Here is a 25,695-nt window from a genome sequence, read left to right as displayed (position 1 = left end):
ACTACATATCGTGTAATTGAGCAGTTATACGACTATTTGATAGTCCTAGGGTGTGGGGCCAGCAGCCAGTGTACTGCCAGCTCCACTCCTAGGGAGTCCCCTGCCACCCCATGCTGCTGCTGCCTGTGTATCAGAGGCAGCAGCGTGAGGTGGCAAGTCGGAGCTGGTCCGTGAGGGGAGCCGATTTTAAAAACCAGCTCCTTGCGCATACCAGGTGCCTGCCGCCCTGCGCTGCTATCTCCGAGCCCTCCACAGACATAGGCTGTTCCATGGCAGCCCTTGCCATGGAGCAGCCTTTGTTTGTGGGAAGCTCAGACCCCCACCCCCACGAACAGGGGCTACAGCTACGGAACAGCCTCTGTCCGTGATGGGCCCAGGCTTGTTGCAGGCAGAGGCTGCTCCGTGGGATGCAGAGCAGCCTCTGTCTACAGGGAGCTCAGACCCATCTTTGCTGGCACAGAGAGAGGCTGCTTTGTGGCAGCCTCCCTTTTCCCCCCGCATCAAGTGTGTTTGTGGCGGGGAGATAGCACCGGGAAGCTGGTGCTGGGGGGAACTGGCTTTAAGCCAGCTCCCTACAGCACTGGCTCCTGCCTATACCCCCCTCTGGCTGCCTGTAGACAGTTGTGTTCCTCTATTTATTGCAGAGATCATGGACGTTGGAGGCATCCCCCAAACCTGAATTAGGTCCCTGATCTCCGCACTGGACCAGGCAGGCGCCTGCCTTTTTCAGCCCCTGGCAGGCTCCTGGGAGCTGGCAGACTGGTCCTGGGGAGAGGTGGAAGTCTGGCTGGCACTGGCTGCCTGGCTCATGCTGGGGCTACTGGGTCAGGTGCAGTGACTGCTGGCTCTGGGCTGGCAGGCTTGGAACTGGCACAGGCACTGTGGCCAGAGTCTATGCCTTTAAGGGCTCCGGGGAGGTGGGGAGGGAGAGGAGTTTTCTTGGTTGTGCCCAGAGTGGCCACCAGGGCACCCTGGGAAGGGATGGAGGCCCCTTATTTTGAAATAAGCGTCTACACAGTTCTTATTTTGAAATAGCAATTTCAAAATTGGTGCTATTCCTCATGGAATGAGGTTTACCAATTTTGAAATAAGCCCTCCGTTATTTCGATTTAATTTCGAAATAGCGGTTTGGCTGTGTAGATGCTGGTAATGTTATTTCGAAATAATGGCTGTTATTTTGAAATAACTTTGCTGTGCAAACATACCTTTCCAAACTAAACAAGCCCAATTCTTTCAATCTTCCTTCAAAGGTCATGTTCTCTAGACCTTTAATCATTCTTGTTGCTCTTCTCTGAACCTTCTCCTGTTTCTCCACATCTGTCTTGAAATGTGGTGCCCAGAACTGGACACAATACTCCAACTGAGGCCTAATCAGCGCAGAATAGAGTGGAAGAATGACTTCTCGTGTCTTGTTCACAACACACCTGTTAATGCATCCTAAAATCATGTTGGCTTTTTTTGCAACAGTGTCACACTGTTGACTCATATTTAGCTTGTGGTCCATTATAACCCCTAGATCCCTTTCTGCCATACTCCTTCCTAGACAGTCGATTCCCATTCTGTATGTATGAAACTGATAGTTCCTTCCTAAGTGGAGCACTTTGCATTTGTCCTTATTAAACTTCATCCTGTTTACCTCAGACCATTTCTTCAATTTGTCCAGATCATTTTGAATTATGACCCTATCCTCCAAAGCAGTTGCAACCCCTCCAAGCTTGGTATCATCTGCAAACTTAATAAGAGTACTCTCTATGCCGATAGCTAAATAATTGATGAAGATATTGAACAGAACCAGTCCCAAAACAGACCCCTGTGGAACCCCACTTGTTACTCCTTTCCAGCAGGATTGTGAACCGTTAATAACTACTCTCTAGGAATGGTTATCCAGCCAGTTATGCACCCACCTTATAGTAGCCCCATCTAAGTTGTATTTGCCTAGTTTATTGACAAGAATATCATGCGAGACTGTATCAAATGCCTTACTAAAGTCTAGGTATACCACATCCACCTCTTCTCCCTTATCCACAAGACTTGTTATCCTATCAAAGAATGCTGTCAGATTGGTTTGACATGATTTGTTCTTTACAAATCCATGCTGGCTGTTCCCTATCACCTCATTATCTTCCAAGTGTTTGTAGATGATTTCCTTAATTACTTGCTCCATTATCTTTCCTGGCACAGAAGTTAAACTGACTGGTCTGTAGTTTCATGGATTGTTTTTATTTCCCTTTTTATAGATAGGCACTATATTTGCCCAATTTTCTGGAATCTCTCCTGTCTTCCATGATTTTCCAAAGATGATAGTTAAAGGCTCAGATACCTCCTCTATGAGCTCCTTGAATATTCTAGAATGCATTTCATCAGGCCCTGGTGACTTGCAACTCCCCCACGCCAAAGCTGCTACCATTCACTATTTTTTGCTGGCACCGTCTCCTTTCCCACTGACACTGCATTCTCCATATTACCGCGGTAGCCGTCACAGGTCTTCATACTCTCCAACGATTACCGTCTCCTTTTCTCGCATCATACCCTGACCACGGGAGACATCACCATCGTCATTGCTCCATCTCTCCTGCTTCCTCCAGAGCTTCTTACATCCGCTCTCACCTTCCGCACTCTCCACACATCTATCATTGGCAGCACACCCTACCTGCTTATTCTGAAAGACGGTCGCCATTGGACAGACTCTACCACCGTGATGACCTTTACCATCATGACTCTCTCAGAAGATATTCATATCACTACAGATCCAGGTCTCACGGGCAATCTTGCTGTGACTGTGCATCCTCCAAGCGCTCACCAACTCCGGCTCCCCCCACTCCAACAGGGCAAACTACACCCCCACCTCAACTTCCCTTGGAACTGGAATACACCCATCTTGAGGAGCAGCCACCAGAGCTGTCTTCTGTTGACTCTTCTTCCCCAGATGAAGCTGTTATCCCTGGGGATGTCTCTCCACCAGATGACCTCCGACAGTTTCAGAAGCTTTTTAAACATGTCTCGGTCAGCCAGGAAATACCATTGAAAGAAGTGAAAGACAAGCAACATCATCTTTTCAAAAATCTTCAACCACGGCATAGATCAAGACTGGTTATTTCCTTGAATGAAGGGGTTGCTGAGGAAATTTGGTACACGCCAGCATTGGCACCACTGACTAACAAGAAAGCCGATAGAAAATACTTCATCCCCCTCCCCCCCAAAGGGAATGGAATTCCTCTTCACCCATCCCCAGCCCAACTCCTTAGTTATGGACGCGGCCCACCAGAGGGTTCAAGACTCCACAATATAAACAAGCAGCATCAGACAGAGATACGAAAAGATTAGACTTGCTGGGTAGAAAAGTATACACATTGGCAACACTAATGCTCAGAATTGCCAATTATACAGCACATCTGTACAACCATATCTTTGACACTTTCTCAAAGCTGACCCCATTGATAGACCACTTCCCAGACTCTAAAAGGCCCATATTAAAATCTGTGGTTCAGGAGGGCTTATATGTCAGCTAGAACAGCCCTCCAGATACAGCGGCCCATTCGCATGACCACCACAGTGGTAGTAGAAGGGCATCTTACCTTCAGGCAGCGGGAGTCCCCAAAGAACTATAAAATAAGGTTGAGGATTTGCCATTTGACAGAGAAAAGCTGTTTGCTGAGAAGACCAATAGCGTATTGCACTCCTCAAAAGACTCCCGCACAACTCTTAGAACACTGGGCATGTATACCCCTCCATTTAGAAGGCAAGGATACACTCCATACCAGCGAAGATATGACTACCCATATGTTAGACAGCAGTGGCAGCAGCAACAACAAAGAAATTTTGACCAACGGTGCTCTCATCAAAGATCTCAGCAACGTTGAAAAATAGGTAACCGTATGCAGACCCCATCAAACAACAAACAGAAGGTTTGATGCCCTGGTTGGGGGTACGCAAATAGTTCTCTACAGCAGCAACGATCACCACACCCACCAATGTCTGAAGCCATTTTACCATCAATGGGCCAAAATCACTACGGACAAATGGGTGATGGAAATCGTTCAATCAGATTACACCATCCCCTTCATCGCCATTCCTCCCACCACCTCTCCGACCCTGTTCTTTTTCAGGTACCCATCTCACGAGGCCCTGCTAAGCATCGTGGTCAACCATCTGCTCTCACTAGGGGCAATAGATCTAGTCCCGAGTGAATTCAAGGGCAAGGGGTTTTAGTCTCGCTATTTCCTCACTCAAAGTCAGGAGCATGGCGACCGATACTAGACCTCTACTGCTTGAATAAATTCCTACGAAAGCAACGATTTAGGATGATCACACTAGCTGCTATAATTCCCACGTTAGATTGCGATGACTGGTTTGCGGCCCTCAATCTCCAGCATGCCTATTTTCATGGTTCAATCCATCCGGCATACAGAAGATTCCTACAATTTGTTGTCGGCATGGACCATTACCAGTACAAAGTCCTGCCATTCGGCCTCTCGTCTGCCCCCAGAGTAGTCTCAAAAATCCTGGCAGTAGTTGCGGCCGATCTCCATAGACGGGAAGTGATTATATTCCCATACCTGGACGATTGTTAACTCGAGGGCCGCACTGCTGCCGAAATACTCGATATGATCCACATCACCAGACAGTCCTTTCACACCCTTGGACTCCTCGTCAACGAACAAAAGTCAATTTTGCATCCGACTCGAGCTGTAATTCATAGGCGCTTGGTTGGATTCAATGACAGCCAGGGCATACTTACCTCTGCAGAGATTTGAGGCTATCCAAGACCTCATTCAGATCATCCAAGGCAGCCCCACTGTCCAGGTCATCACTTGCCTGAGACTCATGGGTCACATGGCTGCCACCACTTACGTGGTACATTATGCCAGGCTACACTTCCGTGCTCTTCAGTATTGGCTGACACTAGTGTACAATTGCATCAGACCTGATCTTCACAGGCAGTAACTCCTCCACAATCTGTCCTTTAATCACACCTCTGGTGGACGAGTTGCAAGAACCTTCTTTCTGGGGTACCGTTTCATCAACAGCAACCCCAGCACCACATCACAACCGATGCCTCCCTTCTAGGTTGGGGAGCACACATGGTTACAATCTCAGTACAAGGCAGATGGTCGGCACCAGAGACTCAACTCCATATAAACCTTCTGGAGCTACGAGGGATTTTCAACGCTTGCAAACGTATTCAAGATACGACAGTGAGAATTCTCACCGACAATGTCACGGCTATCTATTACGTGAACCGCAAGAGCGGAGCTCGATCCTGCTCCCTCTGTGCGTAATCAATCCGATTTTGGAATTGGTGCATTTGCCACAGAATAACATCCTACTTACCTAGAACTATGAATGTCACCACAAACTTTTTCAGCAGACATTTCGCCATGGAGCACGAGTGGGAACTACATGACGGTATTCTCCACATCCTTTCAATTATGGGGAATTCCCCTATTAGACCTTTTCACGACTCATCGCAACAGAGTGCCGCAAGTACTGTTCCAGGGTGGGTCTAGGTCCGGGCTCCCTAGGAAATGCATTCCTTATCATCTGGAACGGACCTCTCCTATATGCCTTTCCTCCTATAGCTCTCATCCCCAAAGTTCTGTAGATGAGGTCAGATTGAGCCAGGATCATATTGATAGCCCCAGCCTGGGCATGTCAGCACTGTTTCCCCTTTCTCCATCGCATGTCATCATGCAGACCATTTCAGCTTCCAGCCCTCCCGGACCTTCTCACGCAGAGCCAGGGCTCTCTACGACACCCCCGAATCACACCCTGAAACTTACAGCATGGTTCCTAACTGGCTGAACCCCTCTGAATCCTTATGTTCCACACAGGTCAAACACATCCTCATCCATAGCCAGACGACAAACAAGTAGGACTACTTACCTTTCCAAATGGCGCAGAGTCGTCTCTTGGTGCATCACGAAACAAGAACTCCTGAGTCGAACTCTCTGCCCATTATTCTTGATACTTACTACACCTGAAACAGACAGGATTGTTATTAGCATCTCTGAGTCCATTTGGCGGCAATTTCCGCATTCAGACAACCGATTGACGGTACCTCCCTCTTTGCCCATCCACTCACAAAACGATTTCTCAAGGGCCTTACAAACATAAGCCCACCATGCAATGCCACTCCTCTGGTGTGGACTTTGGACATCGTCTTCGAAGCCATAATGACTCCACCATTTGAACCACTCGCTACCATACCCTTACAATCATTAACTATGAAAATGGTTTTTCTACTCGCCGTTACGTCAGCATGCAGAGTTGGTGAGCTATCAGCTATTATGGCAACAACTCCATATAATATATTCAATAAGGACAGTGTAGTACTGAGACTCCATCCGAAATTCATCCCTAAGATAGCATCTAGTTTTCATGTAAATGAACCAATTGTTCTCCCAGTTTTTCACCTGAAACCTCATGCCTTCCCATGAGAAGTGGCTCTCCACACACTCAAAACATTCGAAGGGCCCTGGCTTTTTACATAGACTGCACCAGACCTTTCAGACAGATTGATCGTTTAATTGTGTCCATAGCTGAGAGATCAGAAGGACAACCCATATCCTCCAAACGAATTTCCAAGCTGATAACCACCTGTATAACAAAGGCCTTTACTTCTAAGTGCATTCCGCTCCCGGTTCAACCTCAGGCCCATTCTACAAGAGCTATGGCAACTTCGATGGCCTTTCTCAAGGGTGTTCCCTTGAAAGATATATGCAGAGCAGCCACGTGGTCCTCACATGACACTTTCATGAAACATTATGCCATATTCCAGAAGAGGCACTCGGATTCTGCAGTGGCATCAGCAGTGCTCCCTACAGCAGATAAATAGGGACTCTGTCTTTCCCTCCTTCTGGTTTGGTGAGTACTGCTGCTCAGTCACCTACAGTGGAGCACCCACGGGGACATCCTCAAAGAAGAAAGCGAAGTTACTCAACTCAGTGCAGTAACTATCGTTCTTCGAGATGGTGTTCCTGAGGGTGCTCCACTACCTGCCCTCATCCCCGCTTCGGAATCCATTCTCTACTTACGTCTTACAGATTCCGAGGTGGCCTTGAGGAACTGGCGGGGGCCGGACCGCGTACTCAGGCAAAAGTGCACGAATGCCATGAGACGCTGCAGCACATGTGCAGTCTGGCTGGGTACTGCTTTCAGAAAAATCTCCGTTCTGCGGTGCCGGGGCAAGCCTAGCACCCACGGGAACACCATCTTGAAGAAAGACAGTTACTGCACCAATGTGAGTAACTTTGCTTTTTGAATGGTGTGAACTAATCTTTTTGTTTTAACTGTGGTCCTGTGCACTCTGGAATATGACATGTTTCAGTACTTCTGCCCTGAAATTTGCTCTCTTGCTCCAGCCGGACTCCAGAAGGGTTTTTTTTCTGTCTTCCTGCTCTTCAGAGATCTGTATGCAGCTGGTTTTACTTTCCCCACAAGGGGGAGTTAATTGGATTATACTCAATGTTTACTCCGACACCCATGGCGTCCAACATGCTAGCTGTTAGCCACTAGCCACATGTGGTTATTTGGCTTGTTGCGTGTTGCTAGTTTGCTGTAGCCACAATAGTAGCTACTACTTCATAACTGGTTGGATACTATGAGCCTACGCTACACCATGGAGGCAGGAGAGAGTGATCCAGACCTGAAGTCCAGCTTGCAGCCAGGGAGTGTGGGGGAGCCAGAATTCCCTAGGGTCATGAGCCATAGATGGAGCTTAACAGCTTCCTTTGTTTTCTCCCCATGTGTGGCAGGTAAAGAAACAAGTTCTGAGCTGGATTCCTTGGACAACTTCATAGGAGCTGAGGAACCATATGGCCAGGACAGCATGACAATTTATTTTCTAAAATAACTGTGGTATTCATGTATGAGCCATGGGGATGGGAGTGGGAGAACAAAAATTTAAAATATTGCATGGCAGTAGAATAAATTAAGATCAATTTTTAGAATGCAGGATTTGATTTTATGGATTGATACTACTGAATTTGGTCCTGCAAAATGCAGGGACTTGATTATCCTGAAAGAAATAATACCATCTCTTTTAAAATAAACTCAGACACTTTGTAGTGATACCCATGAATGCAACTGAATCTGAATACAAGTACATTTTGTTAGCATCTCTTAAGCAAGTTCGAAATAATAACACTGGGGCAGTTGTTAGTACTTAGTTAAAGTCACTGTTTTCTCATATAACTTCTGTTATACTGATTTTATATTTAAAATAAAATGTTCAGAGTAAAAGCAGTAATGGAATAAAGTGGTTTTGTTTTTTAAAGACAGAAACTGAGAGTTCCATAGAAACAGCTAATACAGTCATAGTAAGCAAATAGACATGGTAGATATGGTCTAGAGATGTTCCACCATAGCCTAGTTCCCTGAGAAACAGCCATTCTGTTTGTTGCAGATAAACATGGCGGCAATTGGTTATGGAAACTCTTGATAGCAGAGGCAAAAATCAGATTTCTGCATCAGACATCTGGTTCACTGATTTTTAAATATTTAGAAACGCTTTGGGTTTCATTAATAGAAAAGGGGAGGGGGTGAGAAGTAACATGGGAGGGAAAACAAAATCACTGAAATAAACTGTAGGGTAGCAAGGGTCTGGAAATGTTCTGAGAGTTGGCTATGAACTCTGTTAAATAATATCAGATTACCCTTAGATCAGAAGGGGAATTTAATTTTGGGTAACATGGGTTGCAGTAAGGAGAAATGCTCTTGTTTTCTTTTGTGTTATGTTTTCTCCAAAATAGTTTCTATATAGTCACCACAGTCCTTGAACCACTTTGTCTTTGAGCTCTTGCTTGAAATGTGGTATTGATATATAAATGGGAAAAGATAGTAAAAGAGGCAGATGTGATTGTTTCTCCAACTGCTCTTCCACAACTGTCCATAATGGTGATTATCTTGCCTTTTATTCAGAGAACACGGTGGTCCCCTGACAGTGTTTTGTGGGGGTCTGGATCTTCTAGTGTGAGTGGAGAACAGCAAATATCAGAAGAACCGTACTGGGGAGGAGTCCACTGAAAGGCCTCCATTGTGGATTCCAACTCATAGGATAACACATGCCCCCACTATACTGTTCTTTACTGCTCTCTGCTGGGTTCAGATTGTGTTTCCAGCAATAGATGTATGAGTTTTATTCTGTTGAAATTGAAGTGATTTGACTCAACTTCATAGTCACCACATTTTAACTGTTTTTTCTCCTTTCCTTCATTCTTACAGTTGGTCCATTAACCATTACCTTCAATATATTCCCCAGTGAAAGAATGATAATACAAAAAAATCCCTTTGTTCGGTTTGGAGGTCACTACAGTCCTCCTCACTGTCTGGCTCGCTACAAATCAGCCATCATTGTACCACACAAGAACCAGGAAAAGCACCTGCGACACCTTCTCTATTATCTTCATCCCTTCCTCCAGCGTCAACAGCTTCACTATACCATCTACTTGATTCACCAGGTAAATCAAAATCGTGTGCGTCTCACTGCTGCTGAGATTCCCAGTTAAGGAGTAGTTTGGCTGTGAATGAAAAATGGACAAACAAGACCTCTGTGACAAATATGGAGTTTATGAATGTAGAATGACATAATTCAGCTACTCTAGCTTTGTGTCTCTAAAGAGTACATCATATCTTAACACTGGATATTTTACCACCTTTGTTTTTTGAGAGGGATTAAGATTAAATTTAAGGGTGCTGATGATCTTCGAGGAGTGTTCCTGTGGGTTCTCCACCCTACGTGTCTCGGCTCTCCTGCACTTTTAGTTGGAACTTTTTAGCAGCAGTATTCTCCTCGGGTGCCAGCGCACATGCACATGTCGCTACTCGCAACACAGTGAATGTGCCAACACGTGTGCACTGTCACCTGTGCCTCAGTTCCTTCTCAACAACTCTCAGCTTGGTTGGAACCCAGCAGTGCTTTGTCTTTAAATCTTAGATAGTGTTAGTTAGTAATTAGTAGTTAGTAATTAGTATTGTATTCTGACAGTTGTTTCGGTTTCCCCCCTTTAATTGTTGGTGGGTGTTTTTCCTTTTTAAAAGGATTTTTTTCCCTTGTTTGTAGTGTACTTGGGATTAAAGTAGTGATGCCAGGCTCCCCAGGATTTAAGCAGTTTCTGACATGCAGAATGCCCATTCCTGTCTCTGATGGGCATGCCCGATGCATTTGTTGCCTGGTCAGGATCATTTTCCTAAGAGCTATCGCAACTGAGAGACCAGCCTTTGCAACCAGTGTTTCAAGCCTCTCCACCCCATACCTTACCAACAGCAGCCTCTGACCAGAACTCATCGGCACCAAGGGATCCTCCAGCCAAGAAAACAGTTAAGAGGGAAAAATGCCTCACCCTCTGCGGACAGACCATCAAAAAGGCTGTCCCCTCAGCAGAAGTTCTCCTCAAAGGCACAGGGTTATGTGGATCTGCAGGCACTGAGGCTGTCCAGTATGAACAGACCCCAAGGGCAGTGCCCTCTAAAAATGTATGCCCTGTGATTTCAACACCTGAAGGTGAAGAAGACAACCCCTGCACTGTCGGTACCATCAACATCGGTATATAAGAATGATAATACTGGGTCAGACCAAAGGTCCATCTAGTCCAGTATCCTGTCTGCTGACAGTGGCCAATGCTAGATGCCCTAGAGGGAGTAAACACAACAGGTAATCATCACATGATCCCTCTCCTGTCATCCATTTCCAGACAAACAGAGGCTAAGGATACAATTTCTACCCATCCTGGCTAATAGTCATTGCTGTACCTAACCTCCATGAATTTATCTAGTTCTTTTTTAACCCTGTTAAAGTCCTAGTCTTCTAAACATCCTGTAGCAAGGAGTTCCACTGGTTGCCTGTGCATTGTGTGAAGAAAAACTTCCTTTTGTTTGTTTTAAACTTGCTACCTATTAATTTCATTTGATGACCCCTAGTTCTTACGTTATGGGAGCAAGTAAATAACTTTTCCTTATTCACTCTTTCTACACCAGTCATGATTTCATAGACCTCTATCATATCACCCCTTAGTTTCCTCTTTTCTAAGCTGAAAAGTCCCAGTCTTTTTAATCTCTCTTCATATGGAACTTGTTCCAAACCCCCAGTCATTTGTGTTGCCCTTTTTTTGAACCTTTTCCATTGCCAATATATCTTTTTTTCAGATGAGGCAACCACATCTGTATACAGTATTCAAGATGTGGGTGTACCATGGTTATATATAGCGAAAATAAAATATTCTTTCTTATTTTCTATTCCTTTTTTTAATGATTCCTAACATTCTGTTTGCTTTTTTGATTGTTGCTGCACACTGAGTGGATGTTTTCAGAGAACTATCCACTGACTCCAAGATCTCTCTCTCGAGTAGTTTTAGCTAAATTAGTCCCCATCATATTGTATGTATAATTGGGATTATTTTTTCCAATGTTCATTACTTTACATTTATCAACATTAAATTTGATTTGCCATTTTGTTGCTAAATCACTTCATTTGGTGAGATCTTTTTGAAGCTCTTCACATTCTGGTTTGGTCTTAACTATCTTGAGCAGTTTAGTATGCAAGTTGTCGCATCAGACCGCAGCTAATGTCCGACCAGAACCACCAGTACAAATGTTGACTAAACTGTCTCTGACACCGTGAACTGAAGTTTGCCTGGTACTGACCATGTCGAAGGCGTGGGGTGACTCGGTACCACAATGAATCCAGTCCTCCGCATTGCCGGCACCGGTCTTTCCTCCATCAAAGCTGCTGTTCACTCATTAAGAGCTGGTAGTCTCATCAGTACTGGGCACACCATCATTCCATACAGAAGTCATACCGACATTGCAGGGCCCTAACAGACTGGCTGCACCATCAAGCTCATCCCCACCATTTTCTAGTGACAGTGAGGATGATGAAGAAATCTTTCTCCCCACGACATTCCTCTCCTAAGCCATCCTCTCAGTTGCAGCAACAGCAGCAGCAGACCCAACCACAGATGTGGCAACCTTTTCCATGGTTCCCTCCTATTCCATTCCCTCAATCTTGGCAAAGATGCGATCCATGGGGCCCCATGAGAGCTCAGGCACCAGCACAGGTGACAGCAGTAGCAAGATCTCAATAAGTAGTTTCTAAACTACCTGCATCCACCATGTCTGGCACTACACATGGGGAGTTGGAGGATCTGGAGGACACACAGGAGGAAGACACCTTACCTCCATCACACATCTCCTGTTTCTCTCCAGATTAATCCATAATGCACCCTCCACCAATGGCAGGCAATGACTTCAAGTCCTTTCAGGACTTGTATGAGAGGGTGGACAACTCCCTCGACATTTCCTTAGTTGAAGTTCCGAGGTACAACATAAATTAACTGATATTTTGCAGGCGTCAGCATCATCAGCAATAGCTTTACCAGTCAATGATGCCATACTAGACCCTGCAAAGACTTTGTGGCAAACACCAGCCTCAATTTCCCCAACCTCAAAAAGGCAGACAGGGAGTACTGTGTTTTTGCCAAAGGAGCTGAATTTTTGTTCTCCCACCTGGCACCAAACTCTCTGGTGGTGGATGCAGCCCATACCAAGGGCAATCAGACCCAATATAAATCCACTCATTATGATAAGGACTGGAAGAGACTGGACATTTTGGGTAGGAAATCATACTCCTCAGCATCCCTCCAGATCAGGATAGCAAATTGTTCAGCATTGCTAGCAAAATACACATACTACCATTTTGAAAAAATGAAGATGTTTACTGAAAACCTCCCAGAGGACCACAAGGGTTTTTCACATCCATAGATGAAGGGGTCCTCACAGCAAAAACCACTCTGCAGGCATCACTGGATGCAGTGGACACCGCCTCAAGGTCACTGTAGACATCGGTGGTCATGCCTCAGGCCTCCTGGCTGTACTTCTCTGGATTCTCTAGGGAGGTGCATAACGTGGTTGAGGACCTACCCTTCGAAGGACAGCAGCTTTTTTTTCTACCACAACAGATGCTTCTCTGCATTCACTCAAGGACTCGCAAGCCACACTTAAGAACTTTGGGCATGTATGTTCCTCAACCCAAAAAGGAACTGAACTGCCTTTACATGCTGTGAGGCAAGGCATCATCCTCCTCCTCCTACCAGAAGAGCTACAACCTCAGAAGACCGTAGAAACAACAGAAGCATAGGCAACCTCAAGAACAGCCCACCACGTATCAGTCCTCAAGTGTCGGGCAGGTGTTTTGAACATCAGGTCAAGGGCTCAACATTGTTTCCACCAACCAATCAATACCAGTTCAGCCTTCAACCATTCTAACATGCATGGGCTAGGATTACAACAGATATGTGGGCCTTGGAAACAATAGCAAAAGGCCTCATGATTCCTTTCCTTACCTTTCCACCAAACCAATCCCCTTCTCTGTCCCTCTTCAGGGATCCTTCTCATGAGACTGCTCCAACAAGAGATTCACAAACTTCTTCAGATGGGGGCAATAGAGCTCATACTAGTACATCAGAAGGGGAAGAAGTTCTACTCTAAATAAATACTTTCTCACCCCCAAAAACAGGAGGTTGGAGACCCATCCTGGACTTACATGGGCTGAACAAGTACGTAAAAAGGCAACGATTCACCATGGTAACCCTAGCAAAGATAATTCCGGCTCTCTAAAAAGGAAACTGGATGTTGTCCCCCGACCTGCAGGATGCATACTTTCACATCGCAATTCACCCTTCACACAGAAATATCCTCAGGTTTGCACTAAAGGAGCAACACTATCAGTATAGAGTCCTGCCCTTCGGCCTATCTTCAACACCCAAGATTTTCTCCAAGATCCTCACTATGGCAGTAGTCTATCTCAGGAAATCAGGAATGGTTACCTTCCCTTTCTTAGAAGTTGCCTGATAGTGATTACTACGGGATGAAAGGCCACGGACTGCACCACAGAATCAATTCAGCTATTCAGCATTCTGGACCCACAGATAAACGCGCAAAAGTTGCACTTTACTCCATCTCAGGAGCTAGAGTTCATAGGCACAACATTGGATTGCATATGAGCACAGGTGCTACCACCAACAGAGGTTCCACTCATTGGCTGCACTAGCAAAGACACTTATGGACAGCCCTACGCTGTCAGCCAGATGATGCCTACAACTACTCAGTCATATGTCTGTGATGACCTACATAGTCCCTCATGTCAGGCTGCACACATTGTGCCTGCAGGTGTAGCTTCACACATGCTTTCGGCTGCACAAACACCCCTTGCACAAACTTCTGAGTCCTACAAAGTCAAGGAATCCCTCAGATGGTGGTTGCAGGCCACAATCCCTGCTGTGGAATTTCTTTTTAACAAATTCCACCATCCATACACATAACTACAGACAGTTCTCTAGAGGGCTGAGGTGCACACACCAACGGCTACAGCACCTGGGGAAGATGAACACCTCCAGAATCAGGCCTGCACATCAATATCCTAGAACTCTGTGCAGTAAGAAGGGCATGCGAGTACTTTCTTCCCCTAATTCAGGGCAAATCAGTGAGAATACTCTGACAATTCTGCTTGGAGGCTTTACATGAATCAGTAACTTGGGCCAGGTCATACCATCTCTGCCAAGAGGCCACAGCACTGTGGGACTGGTGCATTTACCATCAATTCACAATATCAGCCACATCTCTCCCAAGCAAGCAAAATGTCACCACAGACCAATTAAGCTGACTATTTCATTAGAAATATGAGTGCGAGATACATCTCCAAGGCCTACATACCGTCTTCCAGAAGTGGGGCTTTACAAAATAGATTTTTTTCTCCACATTCCACTACTCAAAGTGCCTCAGGCATTGCTCCAGAGCGGGACTGCAAGAATTCCATGGGAGATGCCATGCTGATCAGTTTCTCACAATCTGTTTTATGTCTTCCCCTCCTGAACAAAGTTATACAAAGAATAAAACAAGACAGGGCCAAGGTCATTCTGATAACACCTGCGTGGCTCAGGCAGACCTGGTTCCCTTACCTGTCTCAACTGTCAGCTGCTTCTCTGATTCCTCTTCCATAGTGGCTGGACATACTGTCTCAGGAACAGGATCGTGTTCTTCATCCTGATGTCCACAAGCTCCATCTCAAGGACTGGCTCCTTTAAGGGTGAATACATGGGACATCATCTGTTCAGAAGAAGTTCGTACTCTTATCACGAACTGTTGAAAAGAAAATATGAGAGACTTATTTGCAGAAGTGGCATCTTTTTTTTGTTTTTTTTTAACTGGGCCACTGACAGAGCACTTCAACCTAGTTCAACAAAGCTGATGATGGTCTTTGAGTATCTTCTTTCCTTAAAGAAACAGAATCTTTCGAGTTCATCAGTAAAGGTCCACTTAGCGGCTATCTCTAGTGAGCATGATAATGTAGACAATTACACTTTTTTTTCACACCCAACCACTAAAAATTCTTAACGGGCATGAACAATATTTTCCCCTCATAAAGGCAATAGTGCCATACTGAGATCTCAACCTTGTCCTTAACACCTTAACCTGCTCTCTGTTTGAACTGATGGCAACATGCTTGTTGTCACACACTTCCATGAAAGTTGCATTCTTAATGACCATCATGATAGCCAGAAGGGTCAGCCATTTATAACTTTTTACAAAGACAGAGTGGTGCTAAGAACACATCTGAAATTTCTTCTAAAGATAATTTGACAGTTCCATCTCAATGAACCCATATGCTTACCTGTTTTCCACCAAAAGCCTCATCCTGATACTAATGCAGCTTGACTCCACTCCTTGCATGTTCAATTCAAGGTTGCTTTTTACTTAGAACAAAGCCGTTCAGACACTCTTCCAGACTGTTCATTTCCATAGCAGATCGCTCCAAAGGGCAGGTGATTTTTGAAACAGATGCTTTCAAAATGGATAACAAATTGTATTTGAACATGCAATGACATCAATAAGGTCTCACTGCCGACTCAATTGTGGGCACACTCCACCAGGGCCATGGCCACTTCCCCAGCCTTCGTCTATAATGTGCCCATTACAGACATTTGTCGAGCTGCAACGTGGGCCTCTACACATACCTTTACAAAATATTGCATAATAGAGACTTACACTGCACAATGTGTTAAGTTTGGGGTGGTAGTCCTCTCTGCCATTCACCAGTTAGGTCTGAAGCCCCTCCTTACAGACACTCAGGGTACTGCTCCAGTCACCTACAGTGGAGCACCCACAGGGATGCTCCTCAAAGAAAAAGAGAGGTTACTCACCTTGTGCAGTAACTGGTGTTCTTTGAGATGGATGTTCCTGTGGGTGCTCCTCTGCTTTGGAGTTGAAATATCTCTCTGCAGTAGAGAAGGAACTGAGGTATGGTTGATGGTGCATGCTGCGTCACGAATGGTGCTGCGTGTGCGTGCTGGCATCCGGGGCAAATGCTGCTAAAATGTTCCAATTTTAAGCGCAGGAGTGCCAAAACACCTACAGTGGAGCACCCACAGGGACACCCATCTCGAAGAACACCAGTTACTTCACAAGGTAACTCCCCCCCCCCGCCAAAGAGGATTCCTTTAATCAGAGCTGCTTCTGAGTCAGTCAAAAGGAGGTGTCAGAGTGAAATCAGGTATATTTGTCTCCCTAGAGTGAGATGCAAATTCTTATTTGATCCAGCTCTGGGTCAAACTTATGCAGGCAAAACAGTTGGTATTACTGATGAGTTCTGGTGGTGTGAAGGATCTCCAGAGGGAGTAAGCCAATTAGTGGTGAAAACTGATGATTAATTAGGAAGGGGAATCTTTTTCAATTAGATGTAACTAGGATATGTTTTCTGATTTCTGTCTTCTTTCTAAAGAGAATGAAGGTAATAATCTGCAGGTGCAGGGAAGTATAGTTGAAGATTTACATTTAGTCTGTTAGAGACTAAAATTCTCTTTCTTTATCCCCATGAGAAAAGACTTCAACTTCTCAAAACTCAGAGTTGTGAAGCTAGTATATAGAATTTTCAAAAACATCTAAAGGACTTATGATTGGAATGTAGGCACTTCTGAATTTTTTTCCCAGCATCATTTGGTTCCAGTCTCACTCAAATTGAAATCCCATAGGAGTTTTGCTGTGGACTTCAGTGCATGCTGTATTTAGATTCTTGAAGCTATTCCAGAACTCGATGATTTCTCTGCACATTTTCTTTTCCAGGCTGGGAATGCTGCTTTTAACCGAGCAAAGCTCCTTAATATTGGTGTCCGGGAAGCCATGAAGGATGAGGACTGGGACTGTCTGCTTCTGCATGACGTGGACCTCATTCCTGAAAATGATTATAACCTCTACGTTTGTGATGACTACTACCCCAAACATATTGCCAGTGCCATAGATAAATTCCAGTACAGGTAAGGATCTGCATTTGGGATGAACATTTTTGATGATCTAATAAGTAGTTCCTTTTCATGGAACATACAGTATAGCCTAGGACTGGACACTGAAGGCTGTTACCTCAATGTTTTTTCCCAACTAGATAGCTGTTGCTTCTATGACAGACGTCCCTTCTTCCTCATCAAATGATTCCTGCCACTCTCCACCATGCACCCATACTGAAACGGAAATGTGTTTTTTATCTTCTCCGAGATGCAGGCTGGAGAGCATTAAGCAGCACAGAGCACAAATGTGACATGGTACTGCTGCTGAGTTAGGATCTCAGTGCAGAGCTGTCTTTGAGATGTTGACAAATTTGTAACCTACATTACTTTCAACAGCTATGGCTTCCCTCCTCCGCAGCTATATAATTATCATGGATCATTTTGTGACACATCAGGGCAAATACAGTCCTTTATGAGACCCCGTTTTGCTTTCAGCAGCTACTCAAAGCAAACTGAAACTCATCATCCTGTGACTGATCAGTAATTATTTTCTATCCTTCTATGAGCAGAGTACAGTATTTTCCTCCCACTAGGGATATAAAAGGTTAAACGGTTCACCAATTAACTGGTAAAACATAAATCTTACAGGAATACTTACCTGGTAATCAGTTAACTGGAGGGCTAAGCCAGTGGGAGCTGCCCCCCTCATCGATGGTGGCCCGGCTGGCAGGACCCTGGCTGCAGTGGGCCAGCAGAGCCAGGGCAGCAGCCCTCCATGGTTAAACAATTAAAATTACATAATTTAACTGGTTAACATTTTTACTCGGTATTTACATCCCTACCGCACACTGGAGGAAAAAATTCCTGTCAGTTGCAAAACAGTCTCTGAATTTTGCTGGTTAGAAGGAGTTGAAATTGAATTTGCAAGTCTGGTATTCTGCACTGGAGTCTTACTGTTCCACTTACGAGTGAGTAACATTTTCTAAATATCAGAGGGGTAGCCGTGTTAGTCTGAATCTGCAAAAGCGACGAGGAGTCCTGTGGCACCTTATAGACTAACTGAAGTGTAGGAGCATAAGCATTTTTCTAAATGTTATCCTTTCTATCCTCCAGCTTCTTGTGCAATGAGTCCAATAAGCTGAGACGAGGATGCATGTGAATTTGTAAAGTGAGTTTTAATAATTTGTTCTTCTCTGCTTCAGTTTGCCATATTGGTCCTTTTTTGGAGGTGTCTCTGCTTTGACTCCAGAGCATTACATGAGGATAAATGGGTTTCCAAACACCTACTGGGGCAGTCATGCTGAAGATGATGACATTGCTGCAAGGTACTAATGAGTAGGACTATGCCATTTAAAATAGAACTAAATAAAGGTCTACAGTAGCATGTTGCATGGTTTCCGTTAGCCCAAAGGAAGGAACTATAAAAGAGCTTAGTAGGTCCTGGACATCTTTAAACTTATATAGTGATATGATTCATGGATTTTAGGGCCAGAAGAGTCCACTAAAATGATCTGATTTGACCTACTTAATACAGGCCACAGCAGAATTTCTAGGAATTATTTTGGAGAACAGTGGTTCTTGAGCCACAAGCAGATTAAGGGGCTGCCAAAATGTCAGAGAGCAGGGCTGGGCCCAGGGAAGAATCTACTGGATGTGCAGATTTTTAAAAATTTTTTATGTATTTTATTTTTTTTCAGGTGGGCCACAGAGTTTGTCTAGCATATTGGAGGAGAGGATCTCAGAAAGTAAAATTATCTAGGACAGATGTTTTGTAATCCTTTAATGATTTTGGTGGCTCTTCTCTGGAAGAATGTTAATGCATTGGAGAGCATTCATAATTCAGTTCTGGAGACTAGAGATGTAATAGTGTAGTCGATTAACCAATAAGAAAAAGCTTATAGGTTAATGCTATAGACTACACATATTTCCGTCTCCCCCTCTCCCTGCCAGTACATGTTTTAGTGAGCCTGGCTCACTTCTGGCTTGACGGGTCCAGGACCTACCCCTGCTTCGGGTCTGCATTTAAAGTGCATTAGGAGCTGGGCAGGCAGGCAGCCCGGCTCAGTTCTGGCTTGCGCTGGGTCCAGGAGCTCAGACCCTCCACCCCCCTTAGACAGGGATTGCTGCTACCCTGTGCTGCTGCCTCTTTTTCAGAAGCAGAAGCACAAGGCCACAGGCAGCCAGTCTGTGAGGGGAGCTTGTTTTTAAATTGGTTCCCCTCACAGAGTAGCTCCTGCCTGGCTCCTCGTCCTGCTGCCTCTGATATAGTGGCTGCTGGCCCCGCCCCGGGGTACTATAGAATAGTTGATTAACCCAATAAAATTTCATGAGGTTGCTGGACTATTCAATTAACCGATATTTAACATCCTACAGGAGACATTCAATTCAGAATTGATTGAGTCAGAGCATGTTAGATCAATTTGTTTATCACTTTTGTGCAGTAGGAAGCTAGAAGCTTTCTTCAGATAGCTTGCACTTCAGGAGCTAGATAATGTTGTGTTGAATACCTTTGTGCTGTCTCTGGGGCTCTTCCAGAGTAATGACTGATAGCTGACTCACTGAAATTGTTTTATAAGAGATAATAGTAGACTGACATGGTGAAAAACTCAGAAGTTAGCTAGAAGATTTCAGGACATGGTATTTACCACCTGAAAGATCATTTCAGTAAGCATACAGTATTTGGGGGAGTTAGCAACTAAAAGAATCCAGATTCCCATAGTTAAAACTGACACGTAGTGACATATCATAGACTTTTAAGTACCATATGAGTCAGTGTTGGCAAAATATGTTATTTTGTTGCTAGGAAGCTGACATGCTATGGGTGTGAATACAGAGAGTTTAATTACAGTTCTTTGCCCAGTGCTGCTCTGAATAAAGAGCCTTTAGTCTCGTCTACTATAGCAAGCATTGTAGATGCAATTCACCAGTGACACAGCCTACTAGTGGACATTGAGGCAAACTGTCCAGAGGTTATATTACTTAGCTGGCAGTAAAAAATCCAACATTTGCTTCCTGCTCTTGTAGAGTGTGGCAAGTTTTATGTAATTTTCAGTGGAATATTTTGTTTAACGACTGTGGGTGTCTTACCAAGCATTGTGCTCCTGAGACTGGTAAGTTAGGTTTTTAACAAAGTTAAAAATACTGTTTAAATGGAATATCAGGGTATAGCGTGTCATGAATTTCTAAAAGCAGACCGGAGACACCCCAGTGCTCTCTGCACTACATCAGCTCTACCATGGGTCTCAAGTGTAGTGCCAGTTGTGAGAAGTGCCCTACCAGAGTCTTGTGCATTAGGGTGCACTTCGTTTTTTAAGTAATTAATCTGATAGAGGCACTTCTTTAGTCTGAGTAGGGATGTGAATGGGTAACCAGTTAACCCAGGACTAGGCAGCCTTTTCAAACCAAAGAGCCAAACTGCATCAAAGTTCAGAACAAGTGGTCAACAAAGAGCTGTATAAGAATGCCCATTTAAGGACTGAAAATATACAGCTTAAAATTATTGATAATGGACATAATGATTAATAACAAATGAAACATTGACTTACACTTAATTTAATGGGACTTCTGCTGCTGCATCTTTTCACACATTTGTTTGAAGTTTACATCATAACTAGTCAAATCCAGCTTCATGCATGCATTCAGGCTGTCTTCTGTCAATCTTATGACAGGGGGTTGGTGATGTGAGAGTATGAGGGGCTCAGGGAAGGGGGTTCAGGGATATGATGGGCTCAGGGCACAAGGCTGGAGTATGGGGGGGTGTAGAAGTGTATGGCCAGGGCTGGGGATGTGAGGGTGCAGGTGTCTGGGTTGAAGTATATGAGGAGCTCAGGGCAGGGGATGCAGATGTATGAGGGGCTCAGGGTCGGCGGGGGTGCAGAGTGTTATAATGCTTTGCCCAGATAGGGGTTGGGCCCCAGTTGGGGCCTTGTTGTTCAGGCTTCATTTTTAATTAATATTTTACTTTATGTCCAACACACAACGTTTTAACATATTTATTTTTATGGCAGGGGTGGGGAACCGTTTCTGGATCGGGGGCCACTGCGTTTAGGTGAAGGAAGCAGTTGTGACCCGAGGCATAGGATTTGGGTGCAGGAGTTTGGATTGTAACCTAGGGTAAGAGGGGGCTGTGATTTAGGGCATGGGACTGGGGTGCAGGAGGGGAGTGCAGGGGTTTGGATTGTGACCTAGGGCAGGAAGGATTGTGATCTGTGGCAGGCAATTGGGGTGCAGGGTCTGAGAGGGGATATGGGCTTAGGATGGGGGCAGAGGGTTTGGCTTATGTGGGATGTGGGGGGTAGAGGGCTGGGCTGCCAGAGGCAAGATCTGGCTGGGAGACTTACCAGTGAGACTCCAGAGTAGGGATGTTAAATATCGGTTAATTGAATAGATGAGTAACCTCATGAATTCTTATCGATTAGTCGACTACTCTATAGTCCCCAAGGGCAGAGCTGGCAGCCAGTGCGCTCTGTATCAGAGGCAGCAGTGCGGGGTGCCAGGGAGGAGCTGGCCCATGAACAGAGCCAGTTTTAAAAACCAGCTCCCTCATGGACTGGCTGCCTGTTGCCCTGTGCTGCTGCCTCTGATAAAGAGGCAGAAGCATGGAGTGGCAGTATCCCCTGTCTATGGGTGGGTCTGAGCTCCCGGATCCAGCACGAGCCAGAACTGAGCCAGGCTGCCTGCCTGCCCGACTTCTAATGCACTTTAAATGCAGAGCTGCAACAGGGATGGGTCCCGGACCTGTCACAAGGCAGGACTGAGCCAGGCTTCTAGCCAGCCTACTAAAAAATGTAGTGGCAAGGGGAGGGGGGGAAGGAAATGCGTGTAGTCTATAACATTAACTTATAAGCTTTTGATCATCAGTTAATTGACTACACCAAGGGTTCTCAAACTTTGTGATACCGCGACCCCCCTCTAAGTTGCTTGTGCCCCCCCCCCGGGGGATCAGGACCCACAGTTTGAGAAACGCAGGGCTACACTATTACAGCCCTATTCCAGAGCAGCAGCCCAGCCTGTTTCACAGGAGCCTGCCTTGCCCCTGGCACAGGCTGCATGGCCATGTGCTCTGTGAATAAGAGCCTGAGGGGAAAGGAGATTGGTGCTTCCCATGCTGCCTGTTTTTCAAACAGGCAGCTTTCATTGGCCAGAAACTGACCAATGGGATTGTGCTGGGGGTGGGGAGCAGTCATGAAGCCTTGAAAGTATTCCTACTTGAAAGTAGGAATAAGAGATCCTCTGGAAAAGAGCTTTATTCCGGAGGATTGCGCCAGTCTAGATGCTTTTTTTCCGGCTTTTCCGGAAAAAAAGCGGCGGACATGTTTATTTAAATCCGCGGGGGATATTTAAATCCCCCGTGGATTTCCCTATGCTGTCTTACCTGATTTGCATCCCTTTTCCGGAATTTGTGGCCAGTCTAGACGTAGCCCAGTTGTTGCAGCGTCTGGCTCTACCAGCTTATCTGAATGGTAGTATAACGCACTGCTGCTAGCTCTCGCTCACATATATGCAACATATTACTTTACCTAAAAGTCCCTGTTCCTATTGCAGACTCCACAAATGATGTCAGTTAAATCAGGGGTGCATTATACCATAATTTAAATGGTATCACTGAGTATCAAAATCTTTCTTCCCTTTCTTGACTTTGAATTACTAGCTTTTTAGCCCTGTTGTATGTTTTTGCTTTGGTTGTTTCTACCAGGAAAAATCTCAGTACCTGCACTTTCTATAGCCTAGAACTCACATCCCCTTGTGCATAAACCCAGATTTTGTTCTGTTTGTTTTAAAGGATTCAGTTAGCAGGAATGAAAATAGTCAGGACCCCTATTCATCTTGGACACTACAAAATGATGGACCTGGAGCAACACTCATGGAGTGAAAAGCACTCAAGAAGGTAACTATTGTCCAAGGATCCTGTCCTCCATTTGTTCAAATTCCAGACCATCCCGGGTCTGTGGAACCTGCTAACTGATTGCTATCATCTTCCTCCTCATGTGGGGCAGAAGGCACAGACTGAGCAGCTGCTTATCAGCATCCTGCTTTTAAATGCTATTTAAAGAAACTATCTCTGGCTTTGTTCAGCATAGAGTTTGGAAAACTTACTGGGTGGAAGTATTTGCTTGATTTATTTTGATTACAACTTAAATGCCTGCAGTCCTGCTGGCAGCCTCTGGACTCATGGACAAAAGAAAATTTGATATCAACAATATTGTCTGGTCAACAGCCAATTATAACTGAATCTTACTTTCAGTAGTTATATTTTTTAAGCGTAGATGCTTTACTATGAGTTAATCACAGTGTTTGAAGTCCTTAGTAGTATGCTTATTCTTTTGATTGGCAGTTGCTAGCAAGAGTTTTGTACAGTGCCTAGCACAGTGGGATCCTAGTCCATGATTAGAGCAGTAGTCTCTAGAATAATAGTTTGAAACAAGACCGTTTCCAAATTAGTCATCGTAGGGTATCTTGGAAAAATTAAGAATCAACCTTCAAGCTCGTTTTCCTACGTCTTCCTTCCCTTAAGATTTTCATGTGCATCTAGGACAAAATAAATGTCTTAATATTTTATGTAACAAAGTATTATGCTAGCAGTAGACAAACACTAAGCTATATGTGGACCCATTAAAAATGTGAAATCAGAGCTGAATTCAGAAAATGTGGGTAAGGTGGACCCTTTAATGTAACTTAAATCACCATGGATCTACTTGCATACCATGAGCTGGAACAAACTGTTTATGGTGAATGAGGTGGGGACTGTATTGGCATCTCAGCCCTCCCACTTGCCTCTTTCTTAATGCTGAGCTCTTTAACATCTTCTCTCATGTTCACAAGTCAGCATACAGCCGAATACATCTGAAATCCTCATTTCCGCATCTGCTGCCTGACGTCCAAGCTCTTTATGTTCCAACGTGCAGGATTCTGCTGCCACTGCCCTTCCATATGTAAAAAGCAGTACTGCCAAATAGTCCTTAAACTCTCACATGCCATCCCCCACCATGCATTTCAGACTCTAGATCCAAATGATCCTTGTTTATAAACATTATACAATTACTCCAGTCTCCTGCACATCACAGCATGTCTTTGCTCCACTTTCTGCTCATCTAGAACAAGTCTCCTTTGTGCCAATGGATAATCTCAGATCTTTTGGTGGAAGACTTTACCTATAAAGCTTCTGCCACTTGGAACAGCTTCCTTATCTGCCTGTCTACATCTTACTTCAACTGTTAACTAAAAGCACCTCTTCTCTCTGCTTAAGCCACTTGATCATATTGACACATAGGCTGCGTCTAGACTGGCAAGTTTTTCCGCAAAAGCAGTTGCTTTTGTGGAAAAACTTGCCAGCTGTCTACACTGGCTGCTTGAATTTGCGCAAGACCACTGATGATCTAATGTAAGATTGTCAGTGTTCTTGCGCAAATACTATGCTGCTCCCGCTCGGGGAAAAAGCCCTCTTGCGCAAATGTTTTTGCGCAAGAGGGCCAGTGTAGACAGCTAAAAACTGTTTTGCGCAAAAAAGCCCCAATGGCGATCGGGGCTTTCTTTTCTTTTCCGTTAAAAGCATTTGTGGAAAATCATGCCAGTCCAGACGTCATAGTGTTGTGTATTTAAGAATTATAGGAAAAAAATGGGAATGTCTGTCTCCTCCGCTGTCCTTTTATCTAACTATAGTATTCTCCTCCCTTCAGGCCTGTTCCGCTGCACACCAGAAAAACATGGAAGGATGATGGAATGAATTCTGTAGAATTCAGAGTCCTTTCAAGACAGAAGCACCTTCTTTATACCAACATCACTGTGGACATTGGGAATGCTCCCACTCTGCCTCCCCAAGCACACAGAAAATAGCTTGAGTATTGATGTAGGTGATGCACAATTTCCAGGTATTGCAGTCAGTCAGGAATCAGAGGTCTACAAAGACTGAGGAATTATTTCCTGCTGTGGGCTTCATCTTTCCTCCAAACATGCAAAGGTTAGAAGAAACGTCTTCAGGAATGAGGCATGATAGCTAATAGACCGGATTCCATTTATTGTAAGGAATCCTTTTAAGCGCTGTAAAATGTGAGGCTTATTGAGCCCTTTTCACACACAGCCTTCGGTTGCAGGCTTGAAGAATAAGTCCCTGTTTATCACCAGCCAAACACACTCTAAACTGTGTACTGTTAAATCAGCTGGCTAGTTAAACTCTGCATATTCCACTGTTTACTATTTTAAAATGGTCATTGAGATTAAAGACATTCTGAGGTATATGTTCTATGTTTTGTTTCGGGGGGTGAGGAGGGAATACCTTCAACCCTGTCTCACTGGGGAACAGACTCTCTAGTTGCTGTCTTTCTTGAAATAAGTTTTCTTTTTCCTTTAGTGTTGGAAAGAAAAATATTTAACTGTTACAAATGTAAATATTCTTCAGGAAGTTTAAATAAAGGATTTTGAAAGTTAA

The 25,695-nt window shown here is 44.6% G+C and overlaps 1 protein-coding gene across 2 annotated transcripts in view; it reads left to right on the top strand.

Annotated features, from left to right (window-relative positions):
• The window catches only part of LOC102461193 (beta-1,4-galactosyltransferase 3-like), a 30,583-nt gene extending 4,888 nt beyond the window's left edge, over positions 1–25,695 (top strand). The window contains exons 2-6 of one of the 2 annotated variants that reach the window (XM_075905742.2): positions 9,223–9,458; positions 17,113–17,303; positions 18,473–18,595; positions 23,053–23,157; positions 24,947–25,695. In XM_075905742.2, coding sequence (XP_075761857.1) covers positions 9,223–9,458; positions 17,113–17,303; positions 18,473–18,595; positions 23,053–23,157; positions 24,947–25,103 — 812 coding nt within the window. In that variant the 3' untranslated portion in view covers positions 25,104–25,695. The remainder of the gene's footprint in view (positions 1–9,222; positions 9,459–17,112; positions 17,304–18,472; positions 18,596–23,052; positions 23,158–24,946) is intronic. The other variant, XM_089772389.1, reaches the window with a different exon arrangement.

This window comes from Pelodiscus sinensis, chromosome 1, assembly GCF_052426305.1.
Source record: "Pelodiscus sinensis isolate ZL-2025 chromosome 1, ASM5242630v1, whole genome shotgun sequence".
NCBI classification, from domain to species: domain Eukaryota; kingdom Metazoa; phylum Chordata; order Testudines; family Trionychidae; genus Pelodiscus; species Pelodiscus sinensis.
The sequence above is the reverse complement of the archived record's forward strand: the minus strand, read 5'-3'. Positions and strand labels throughout refer to the sequence as shown.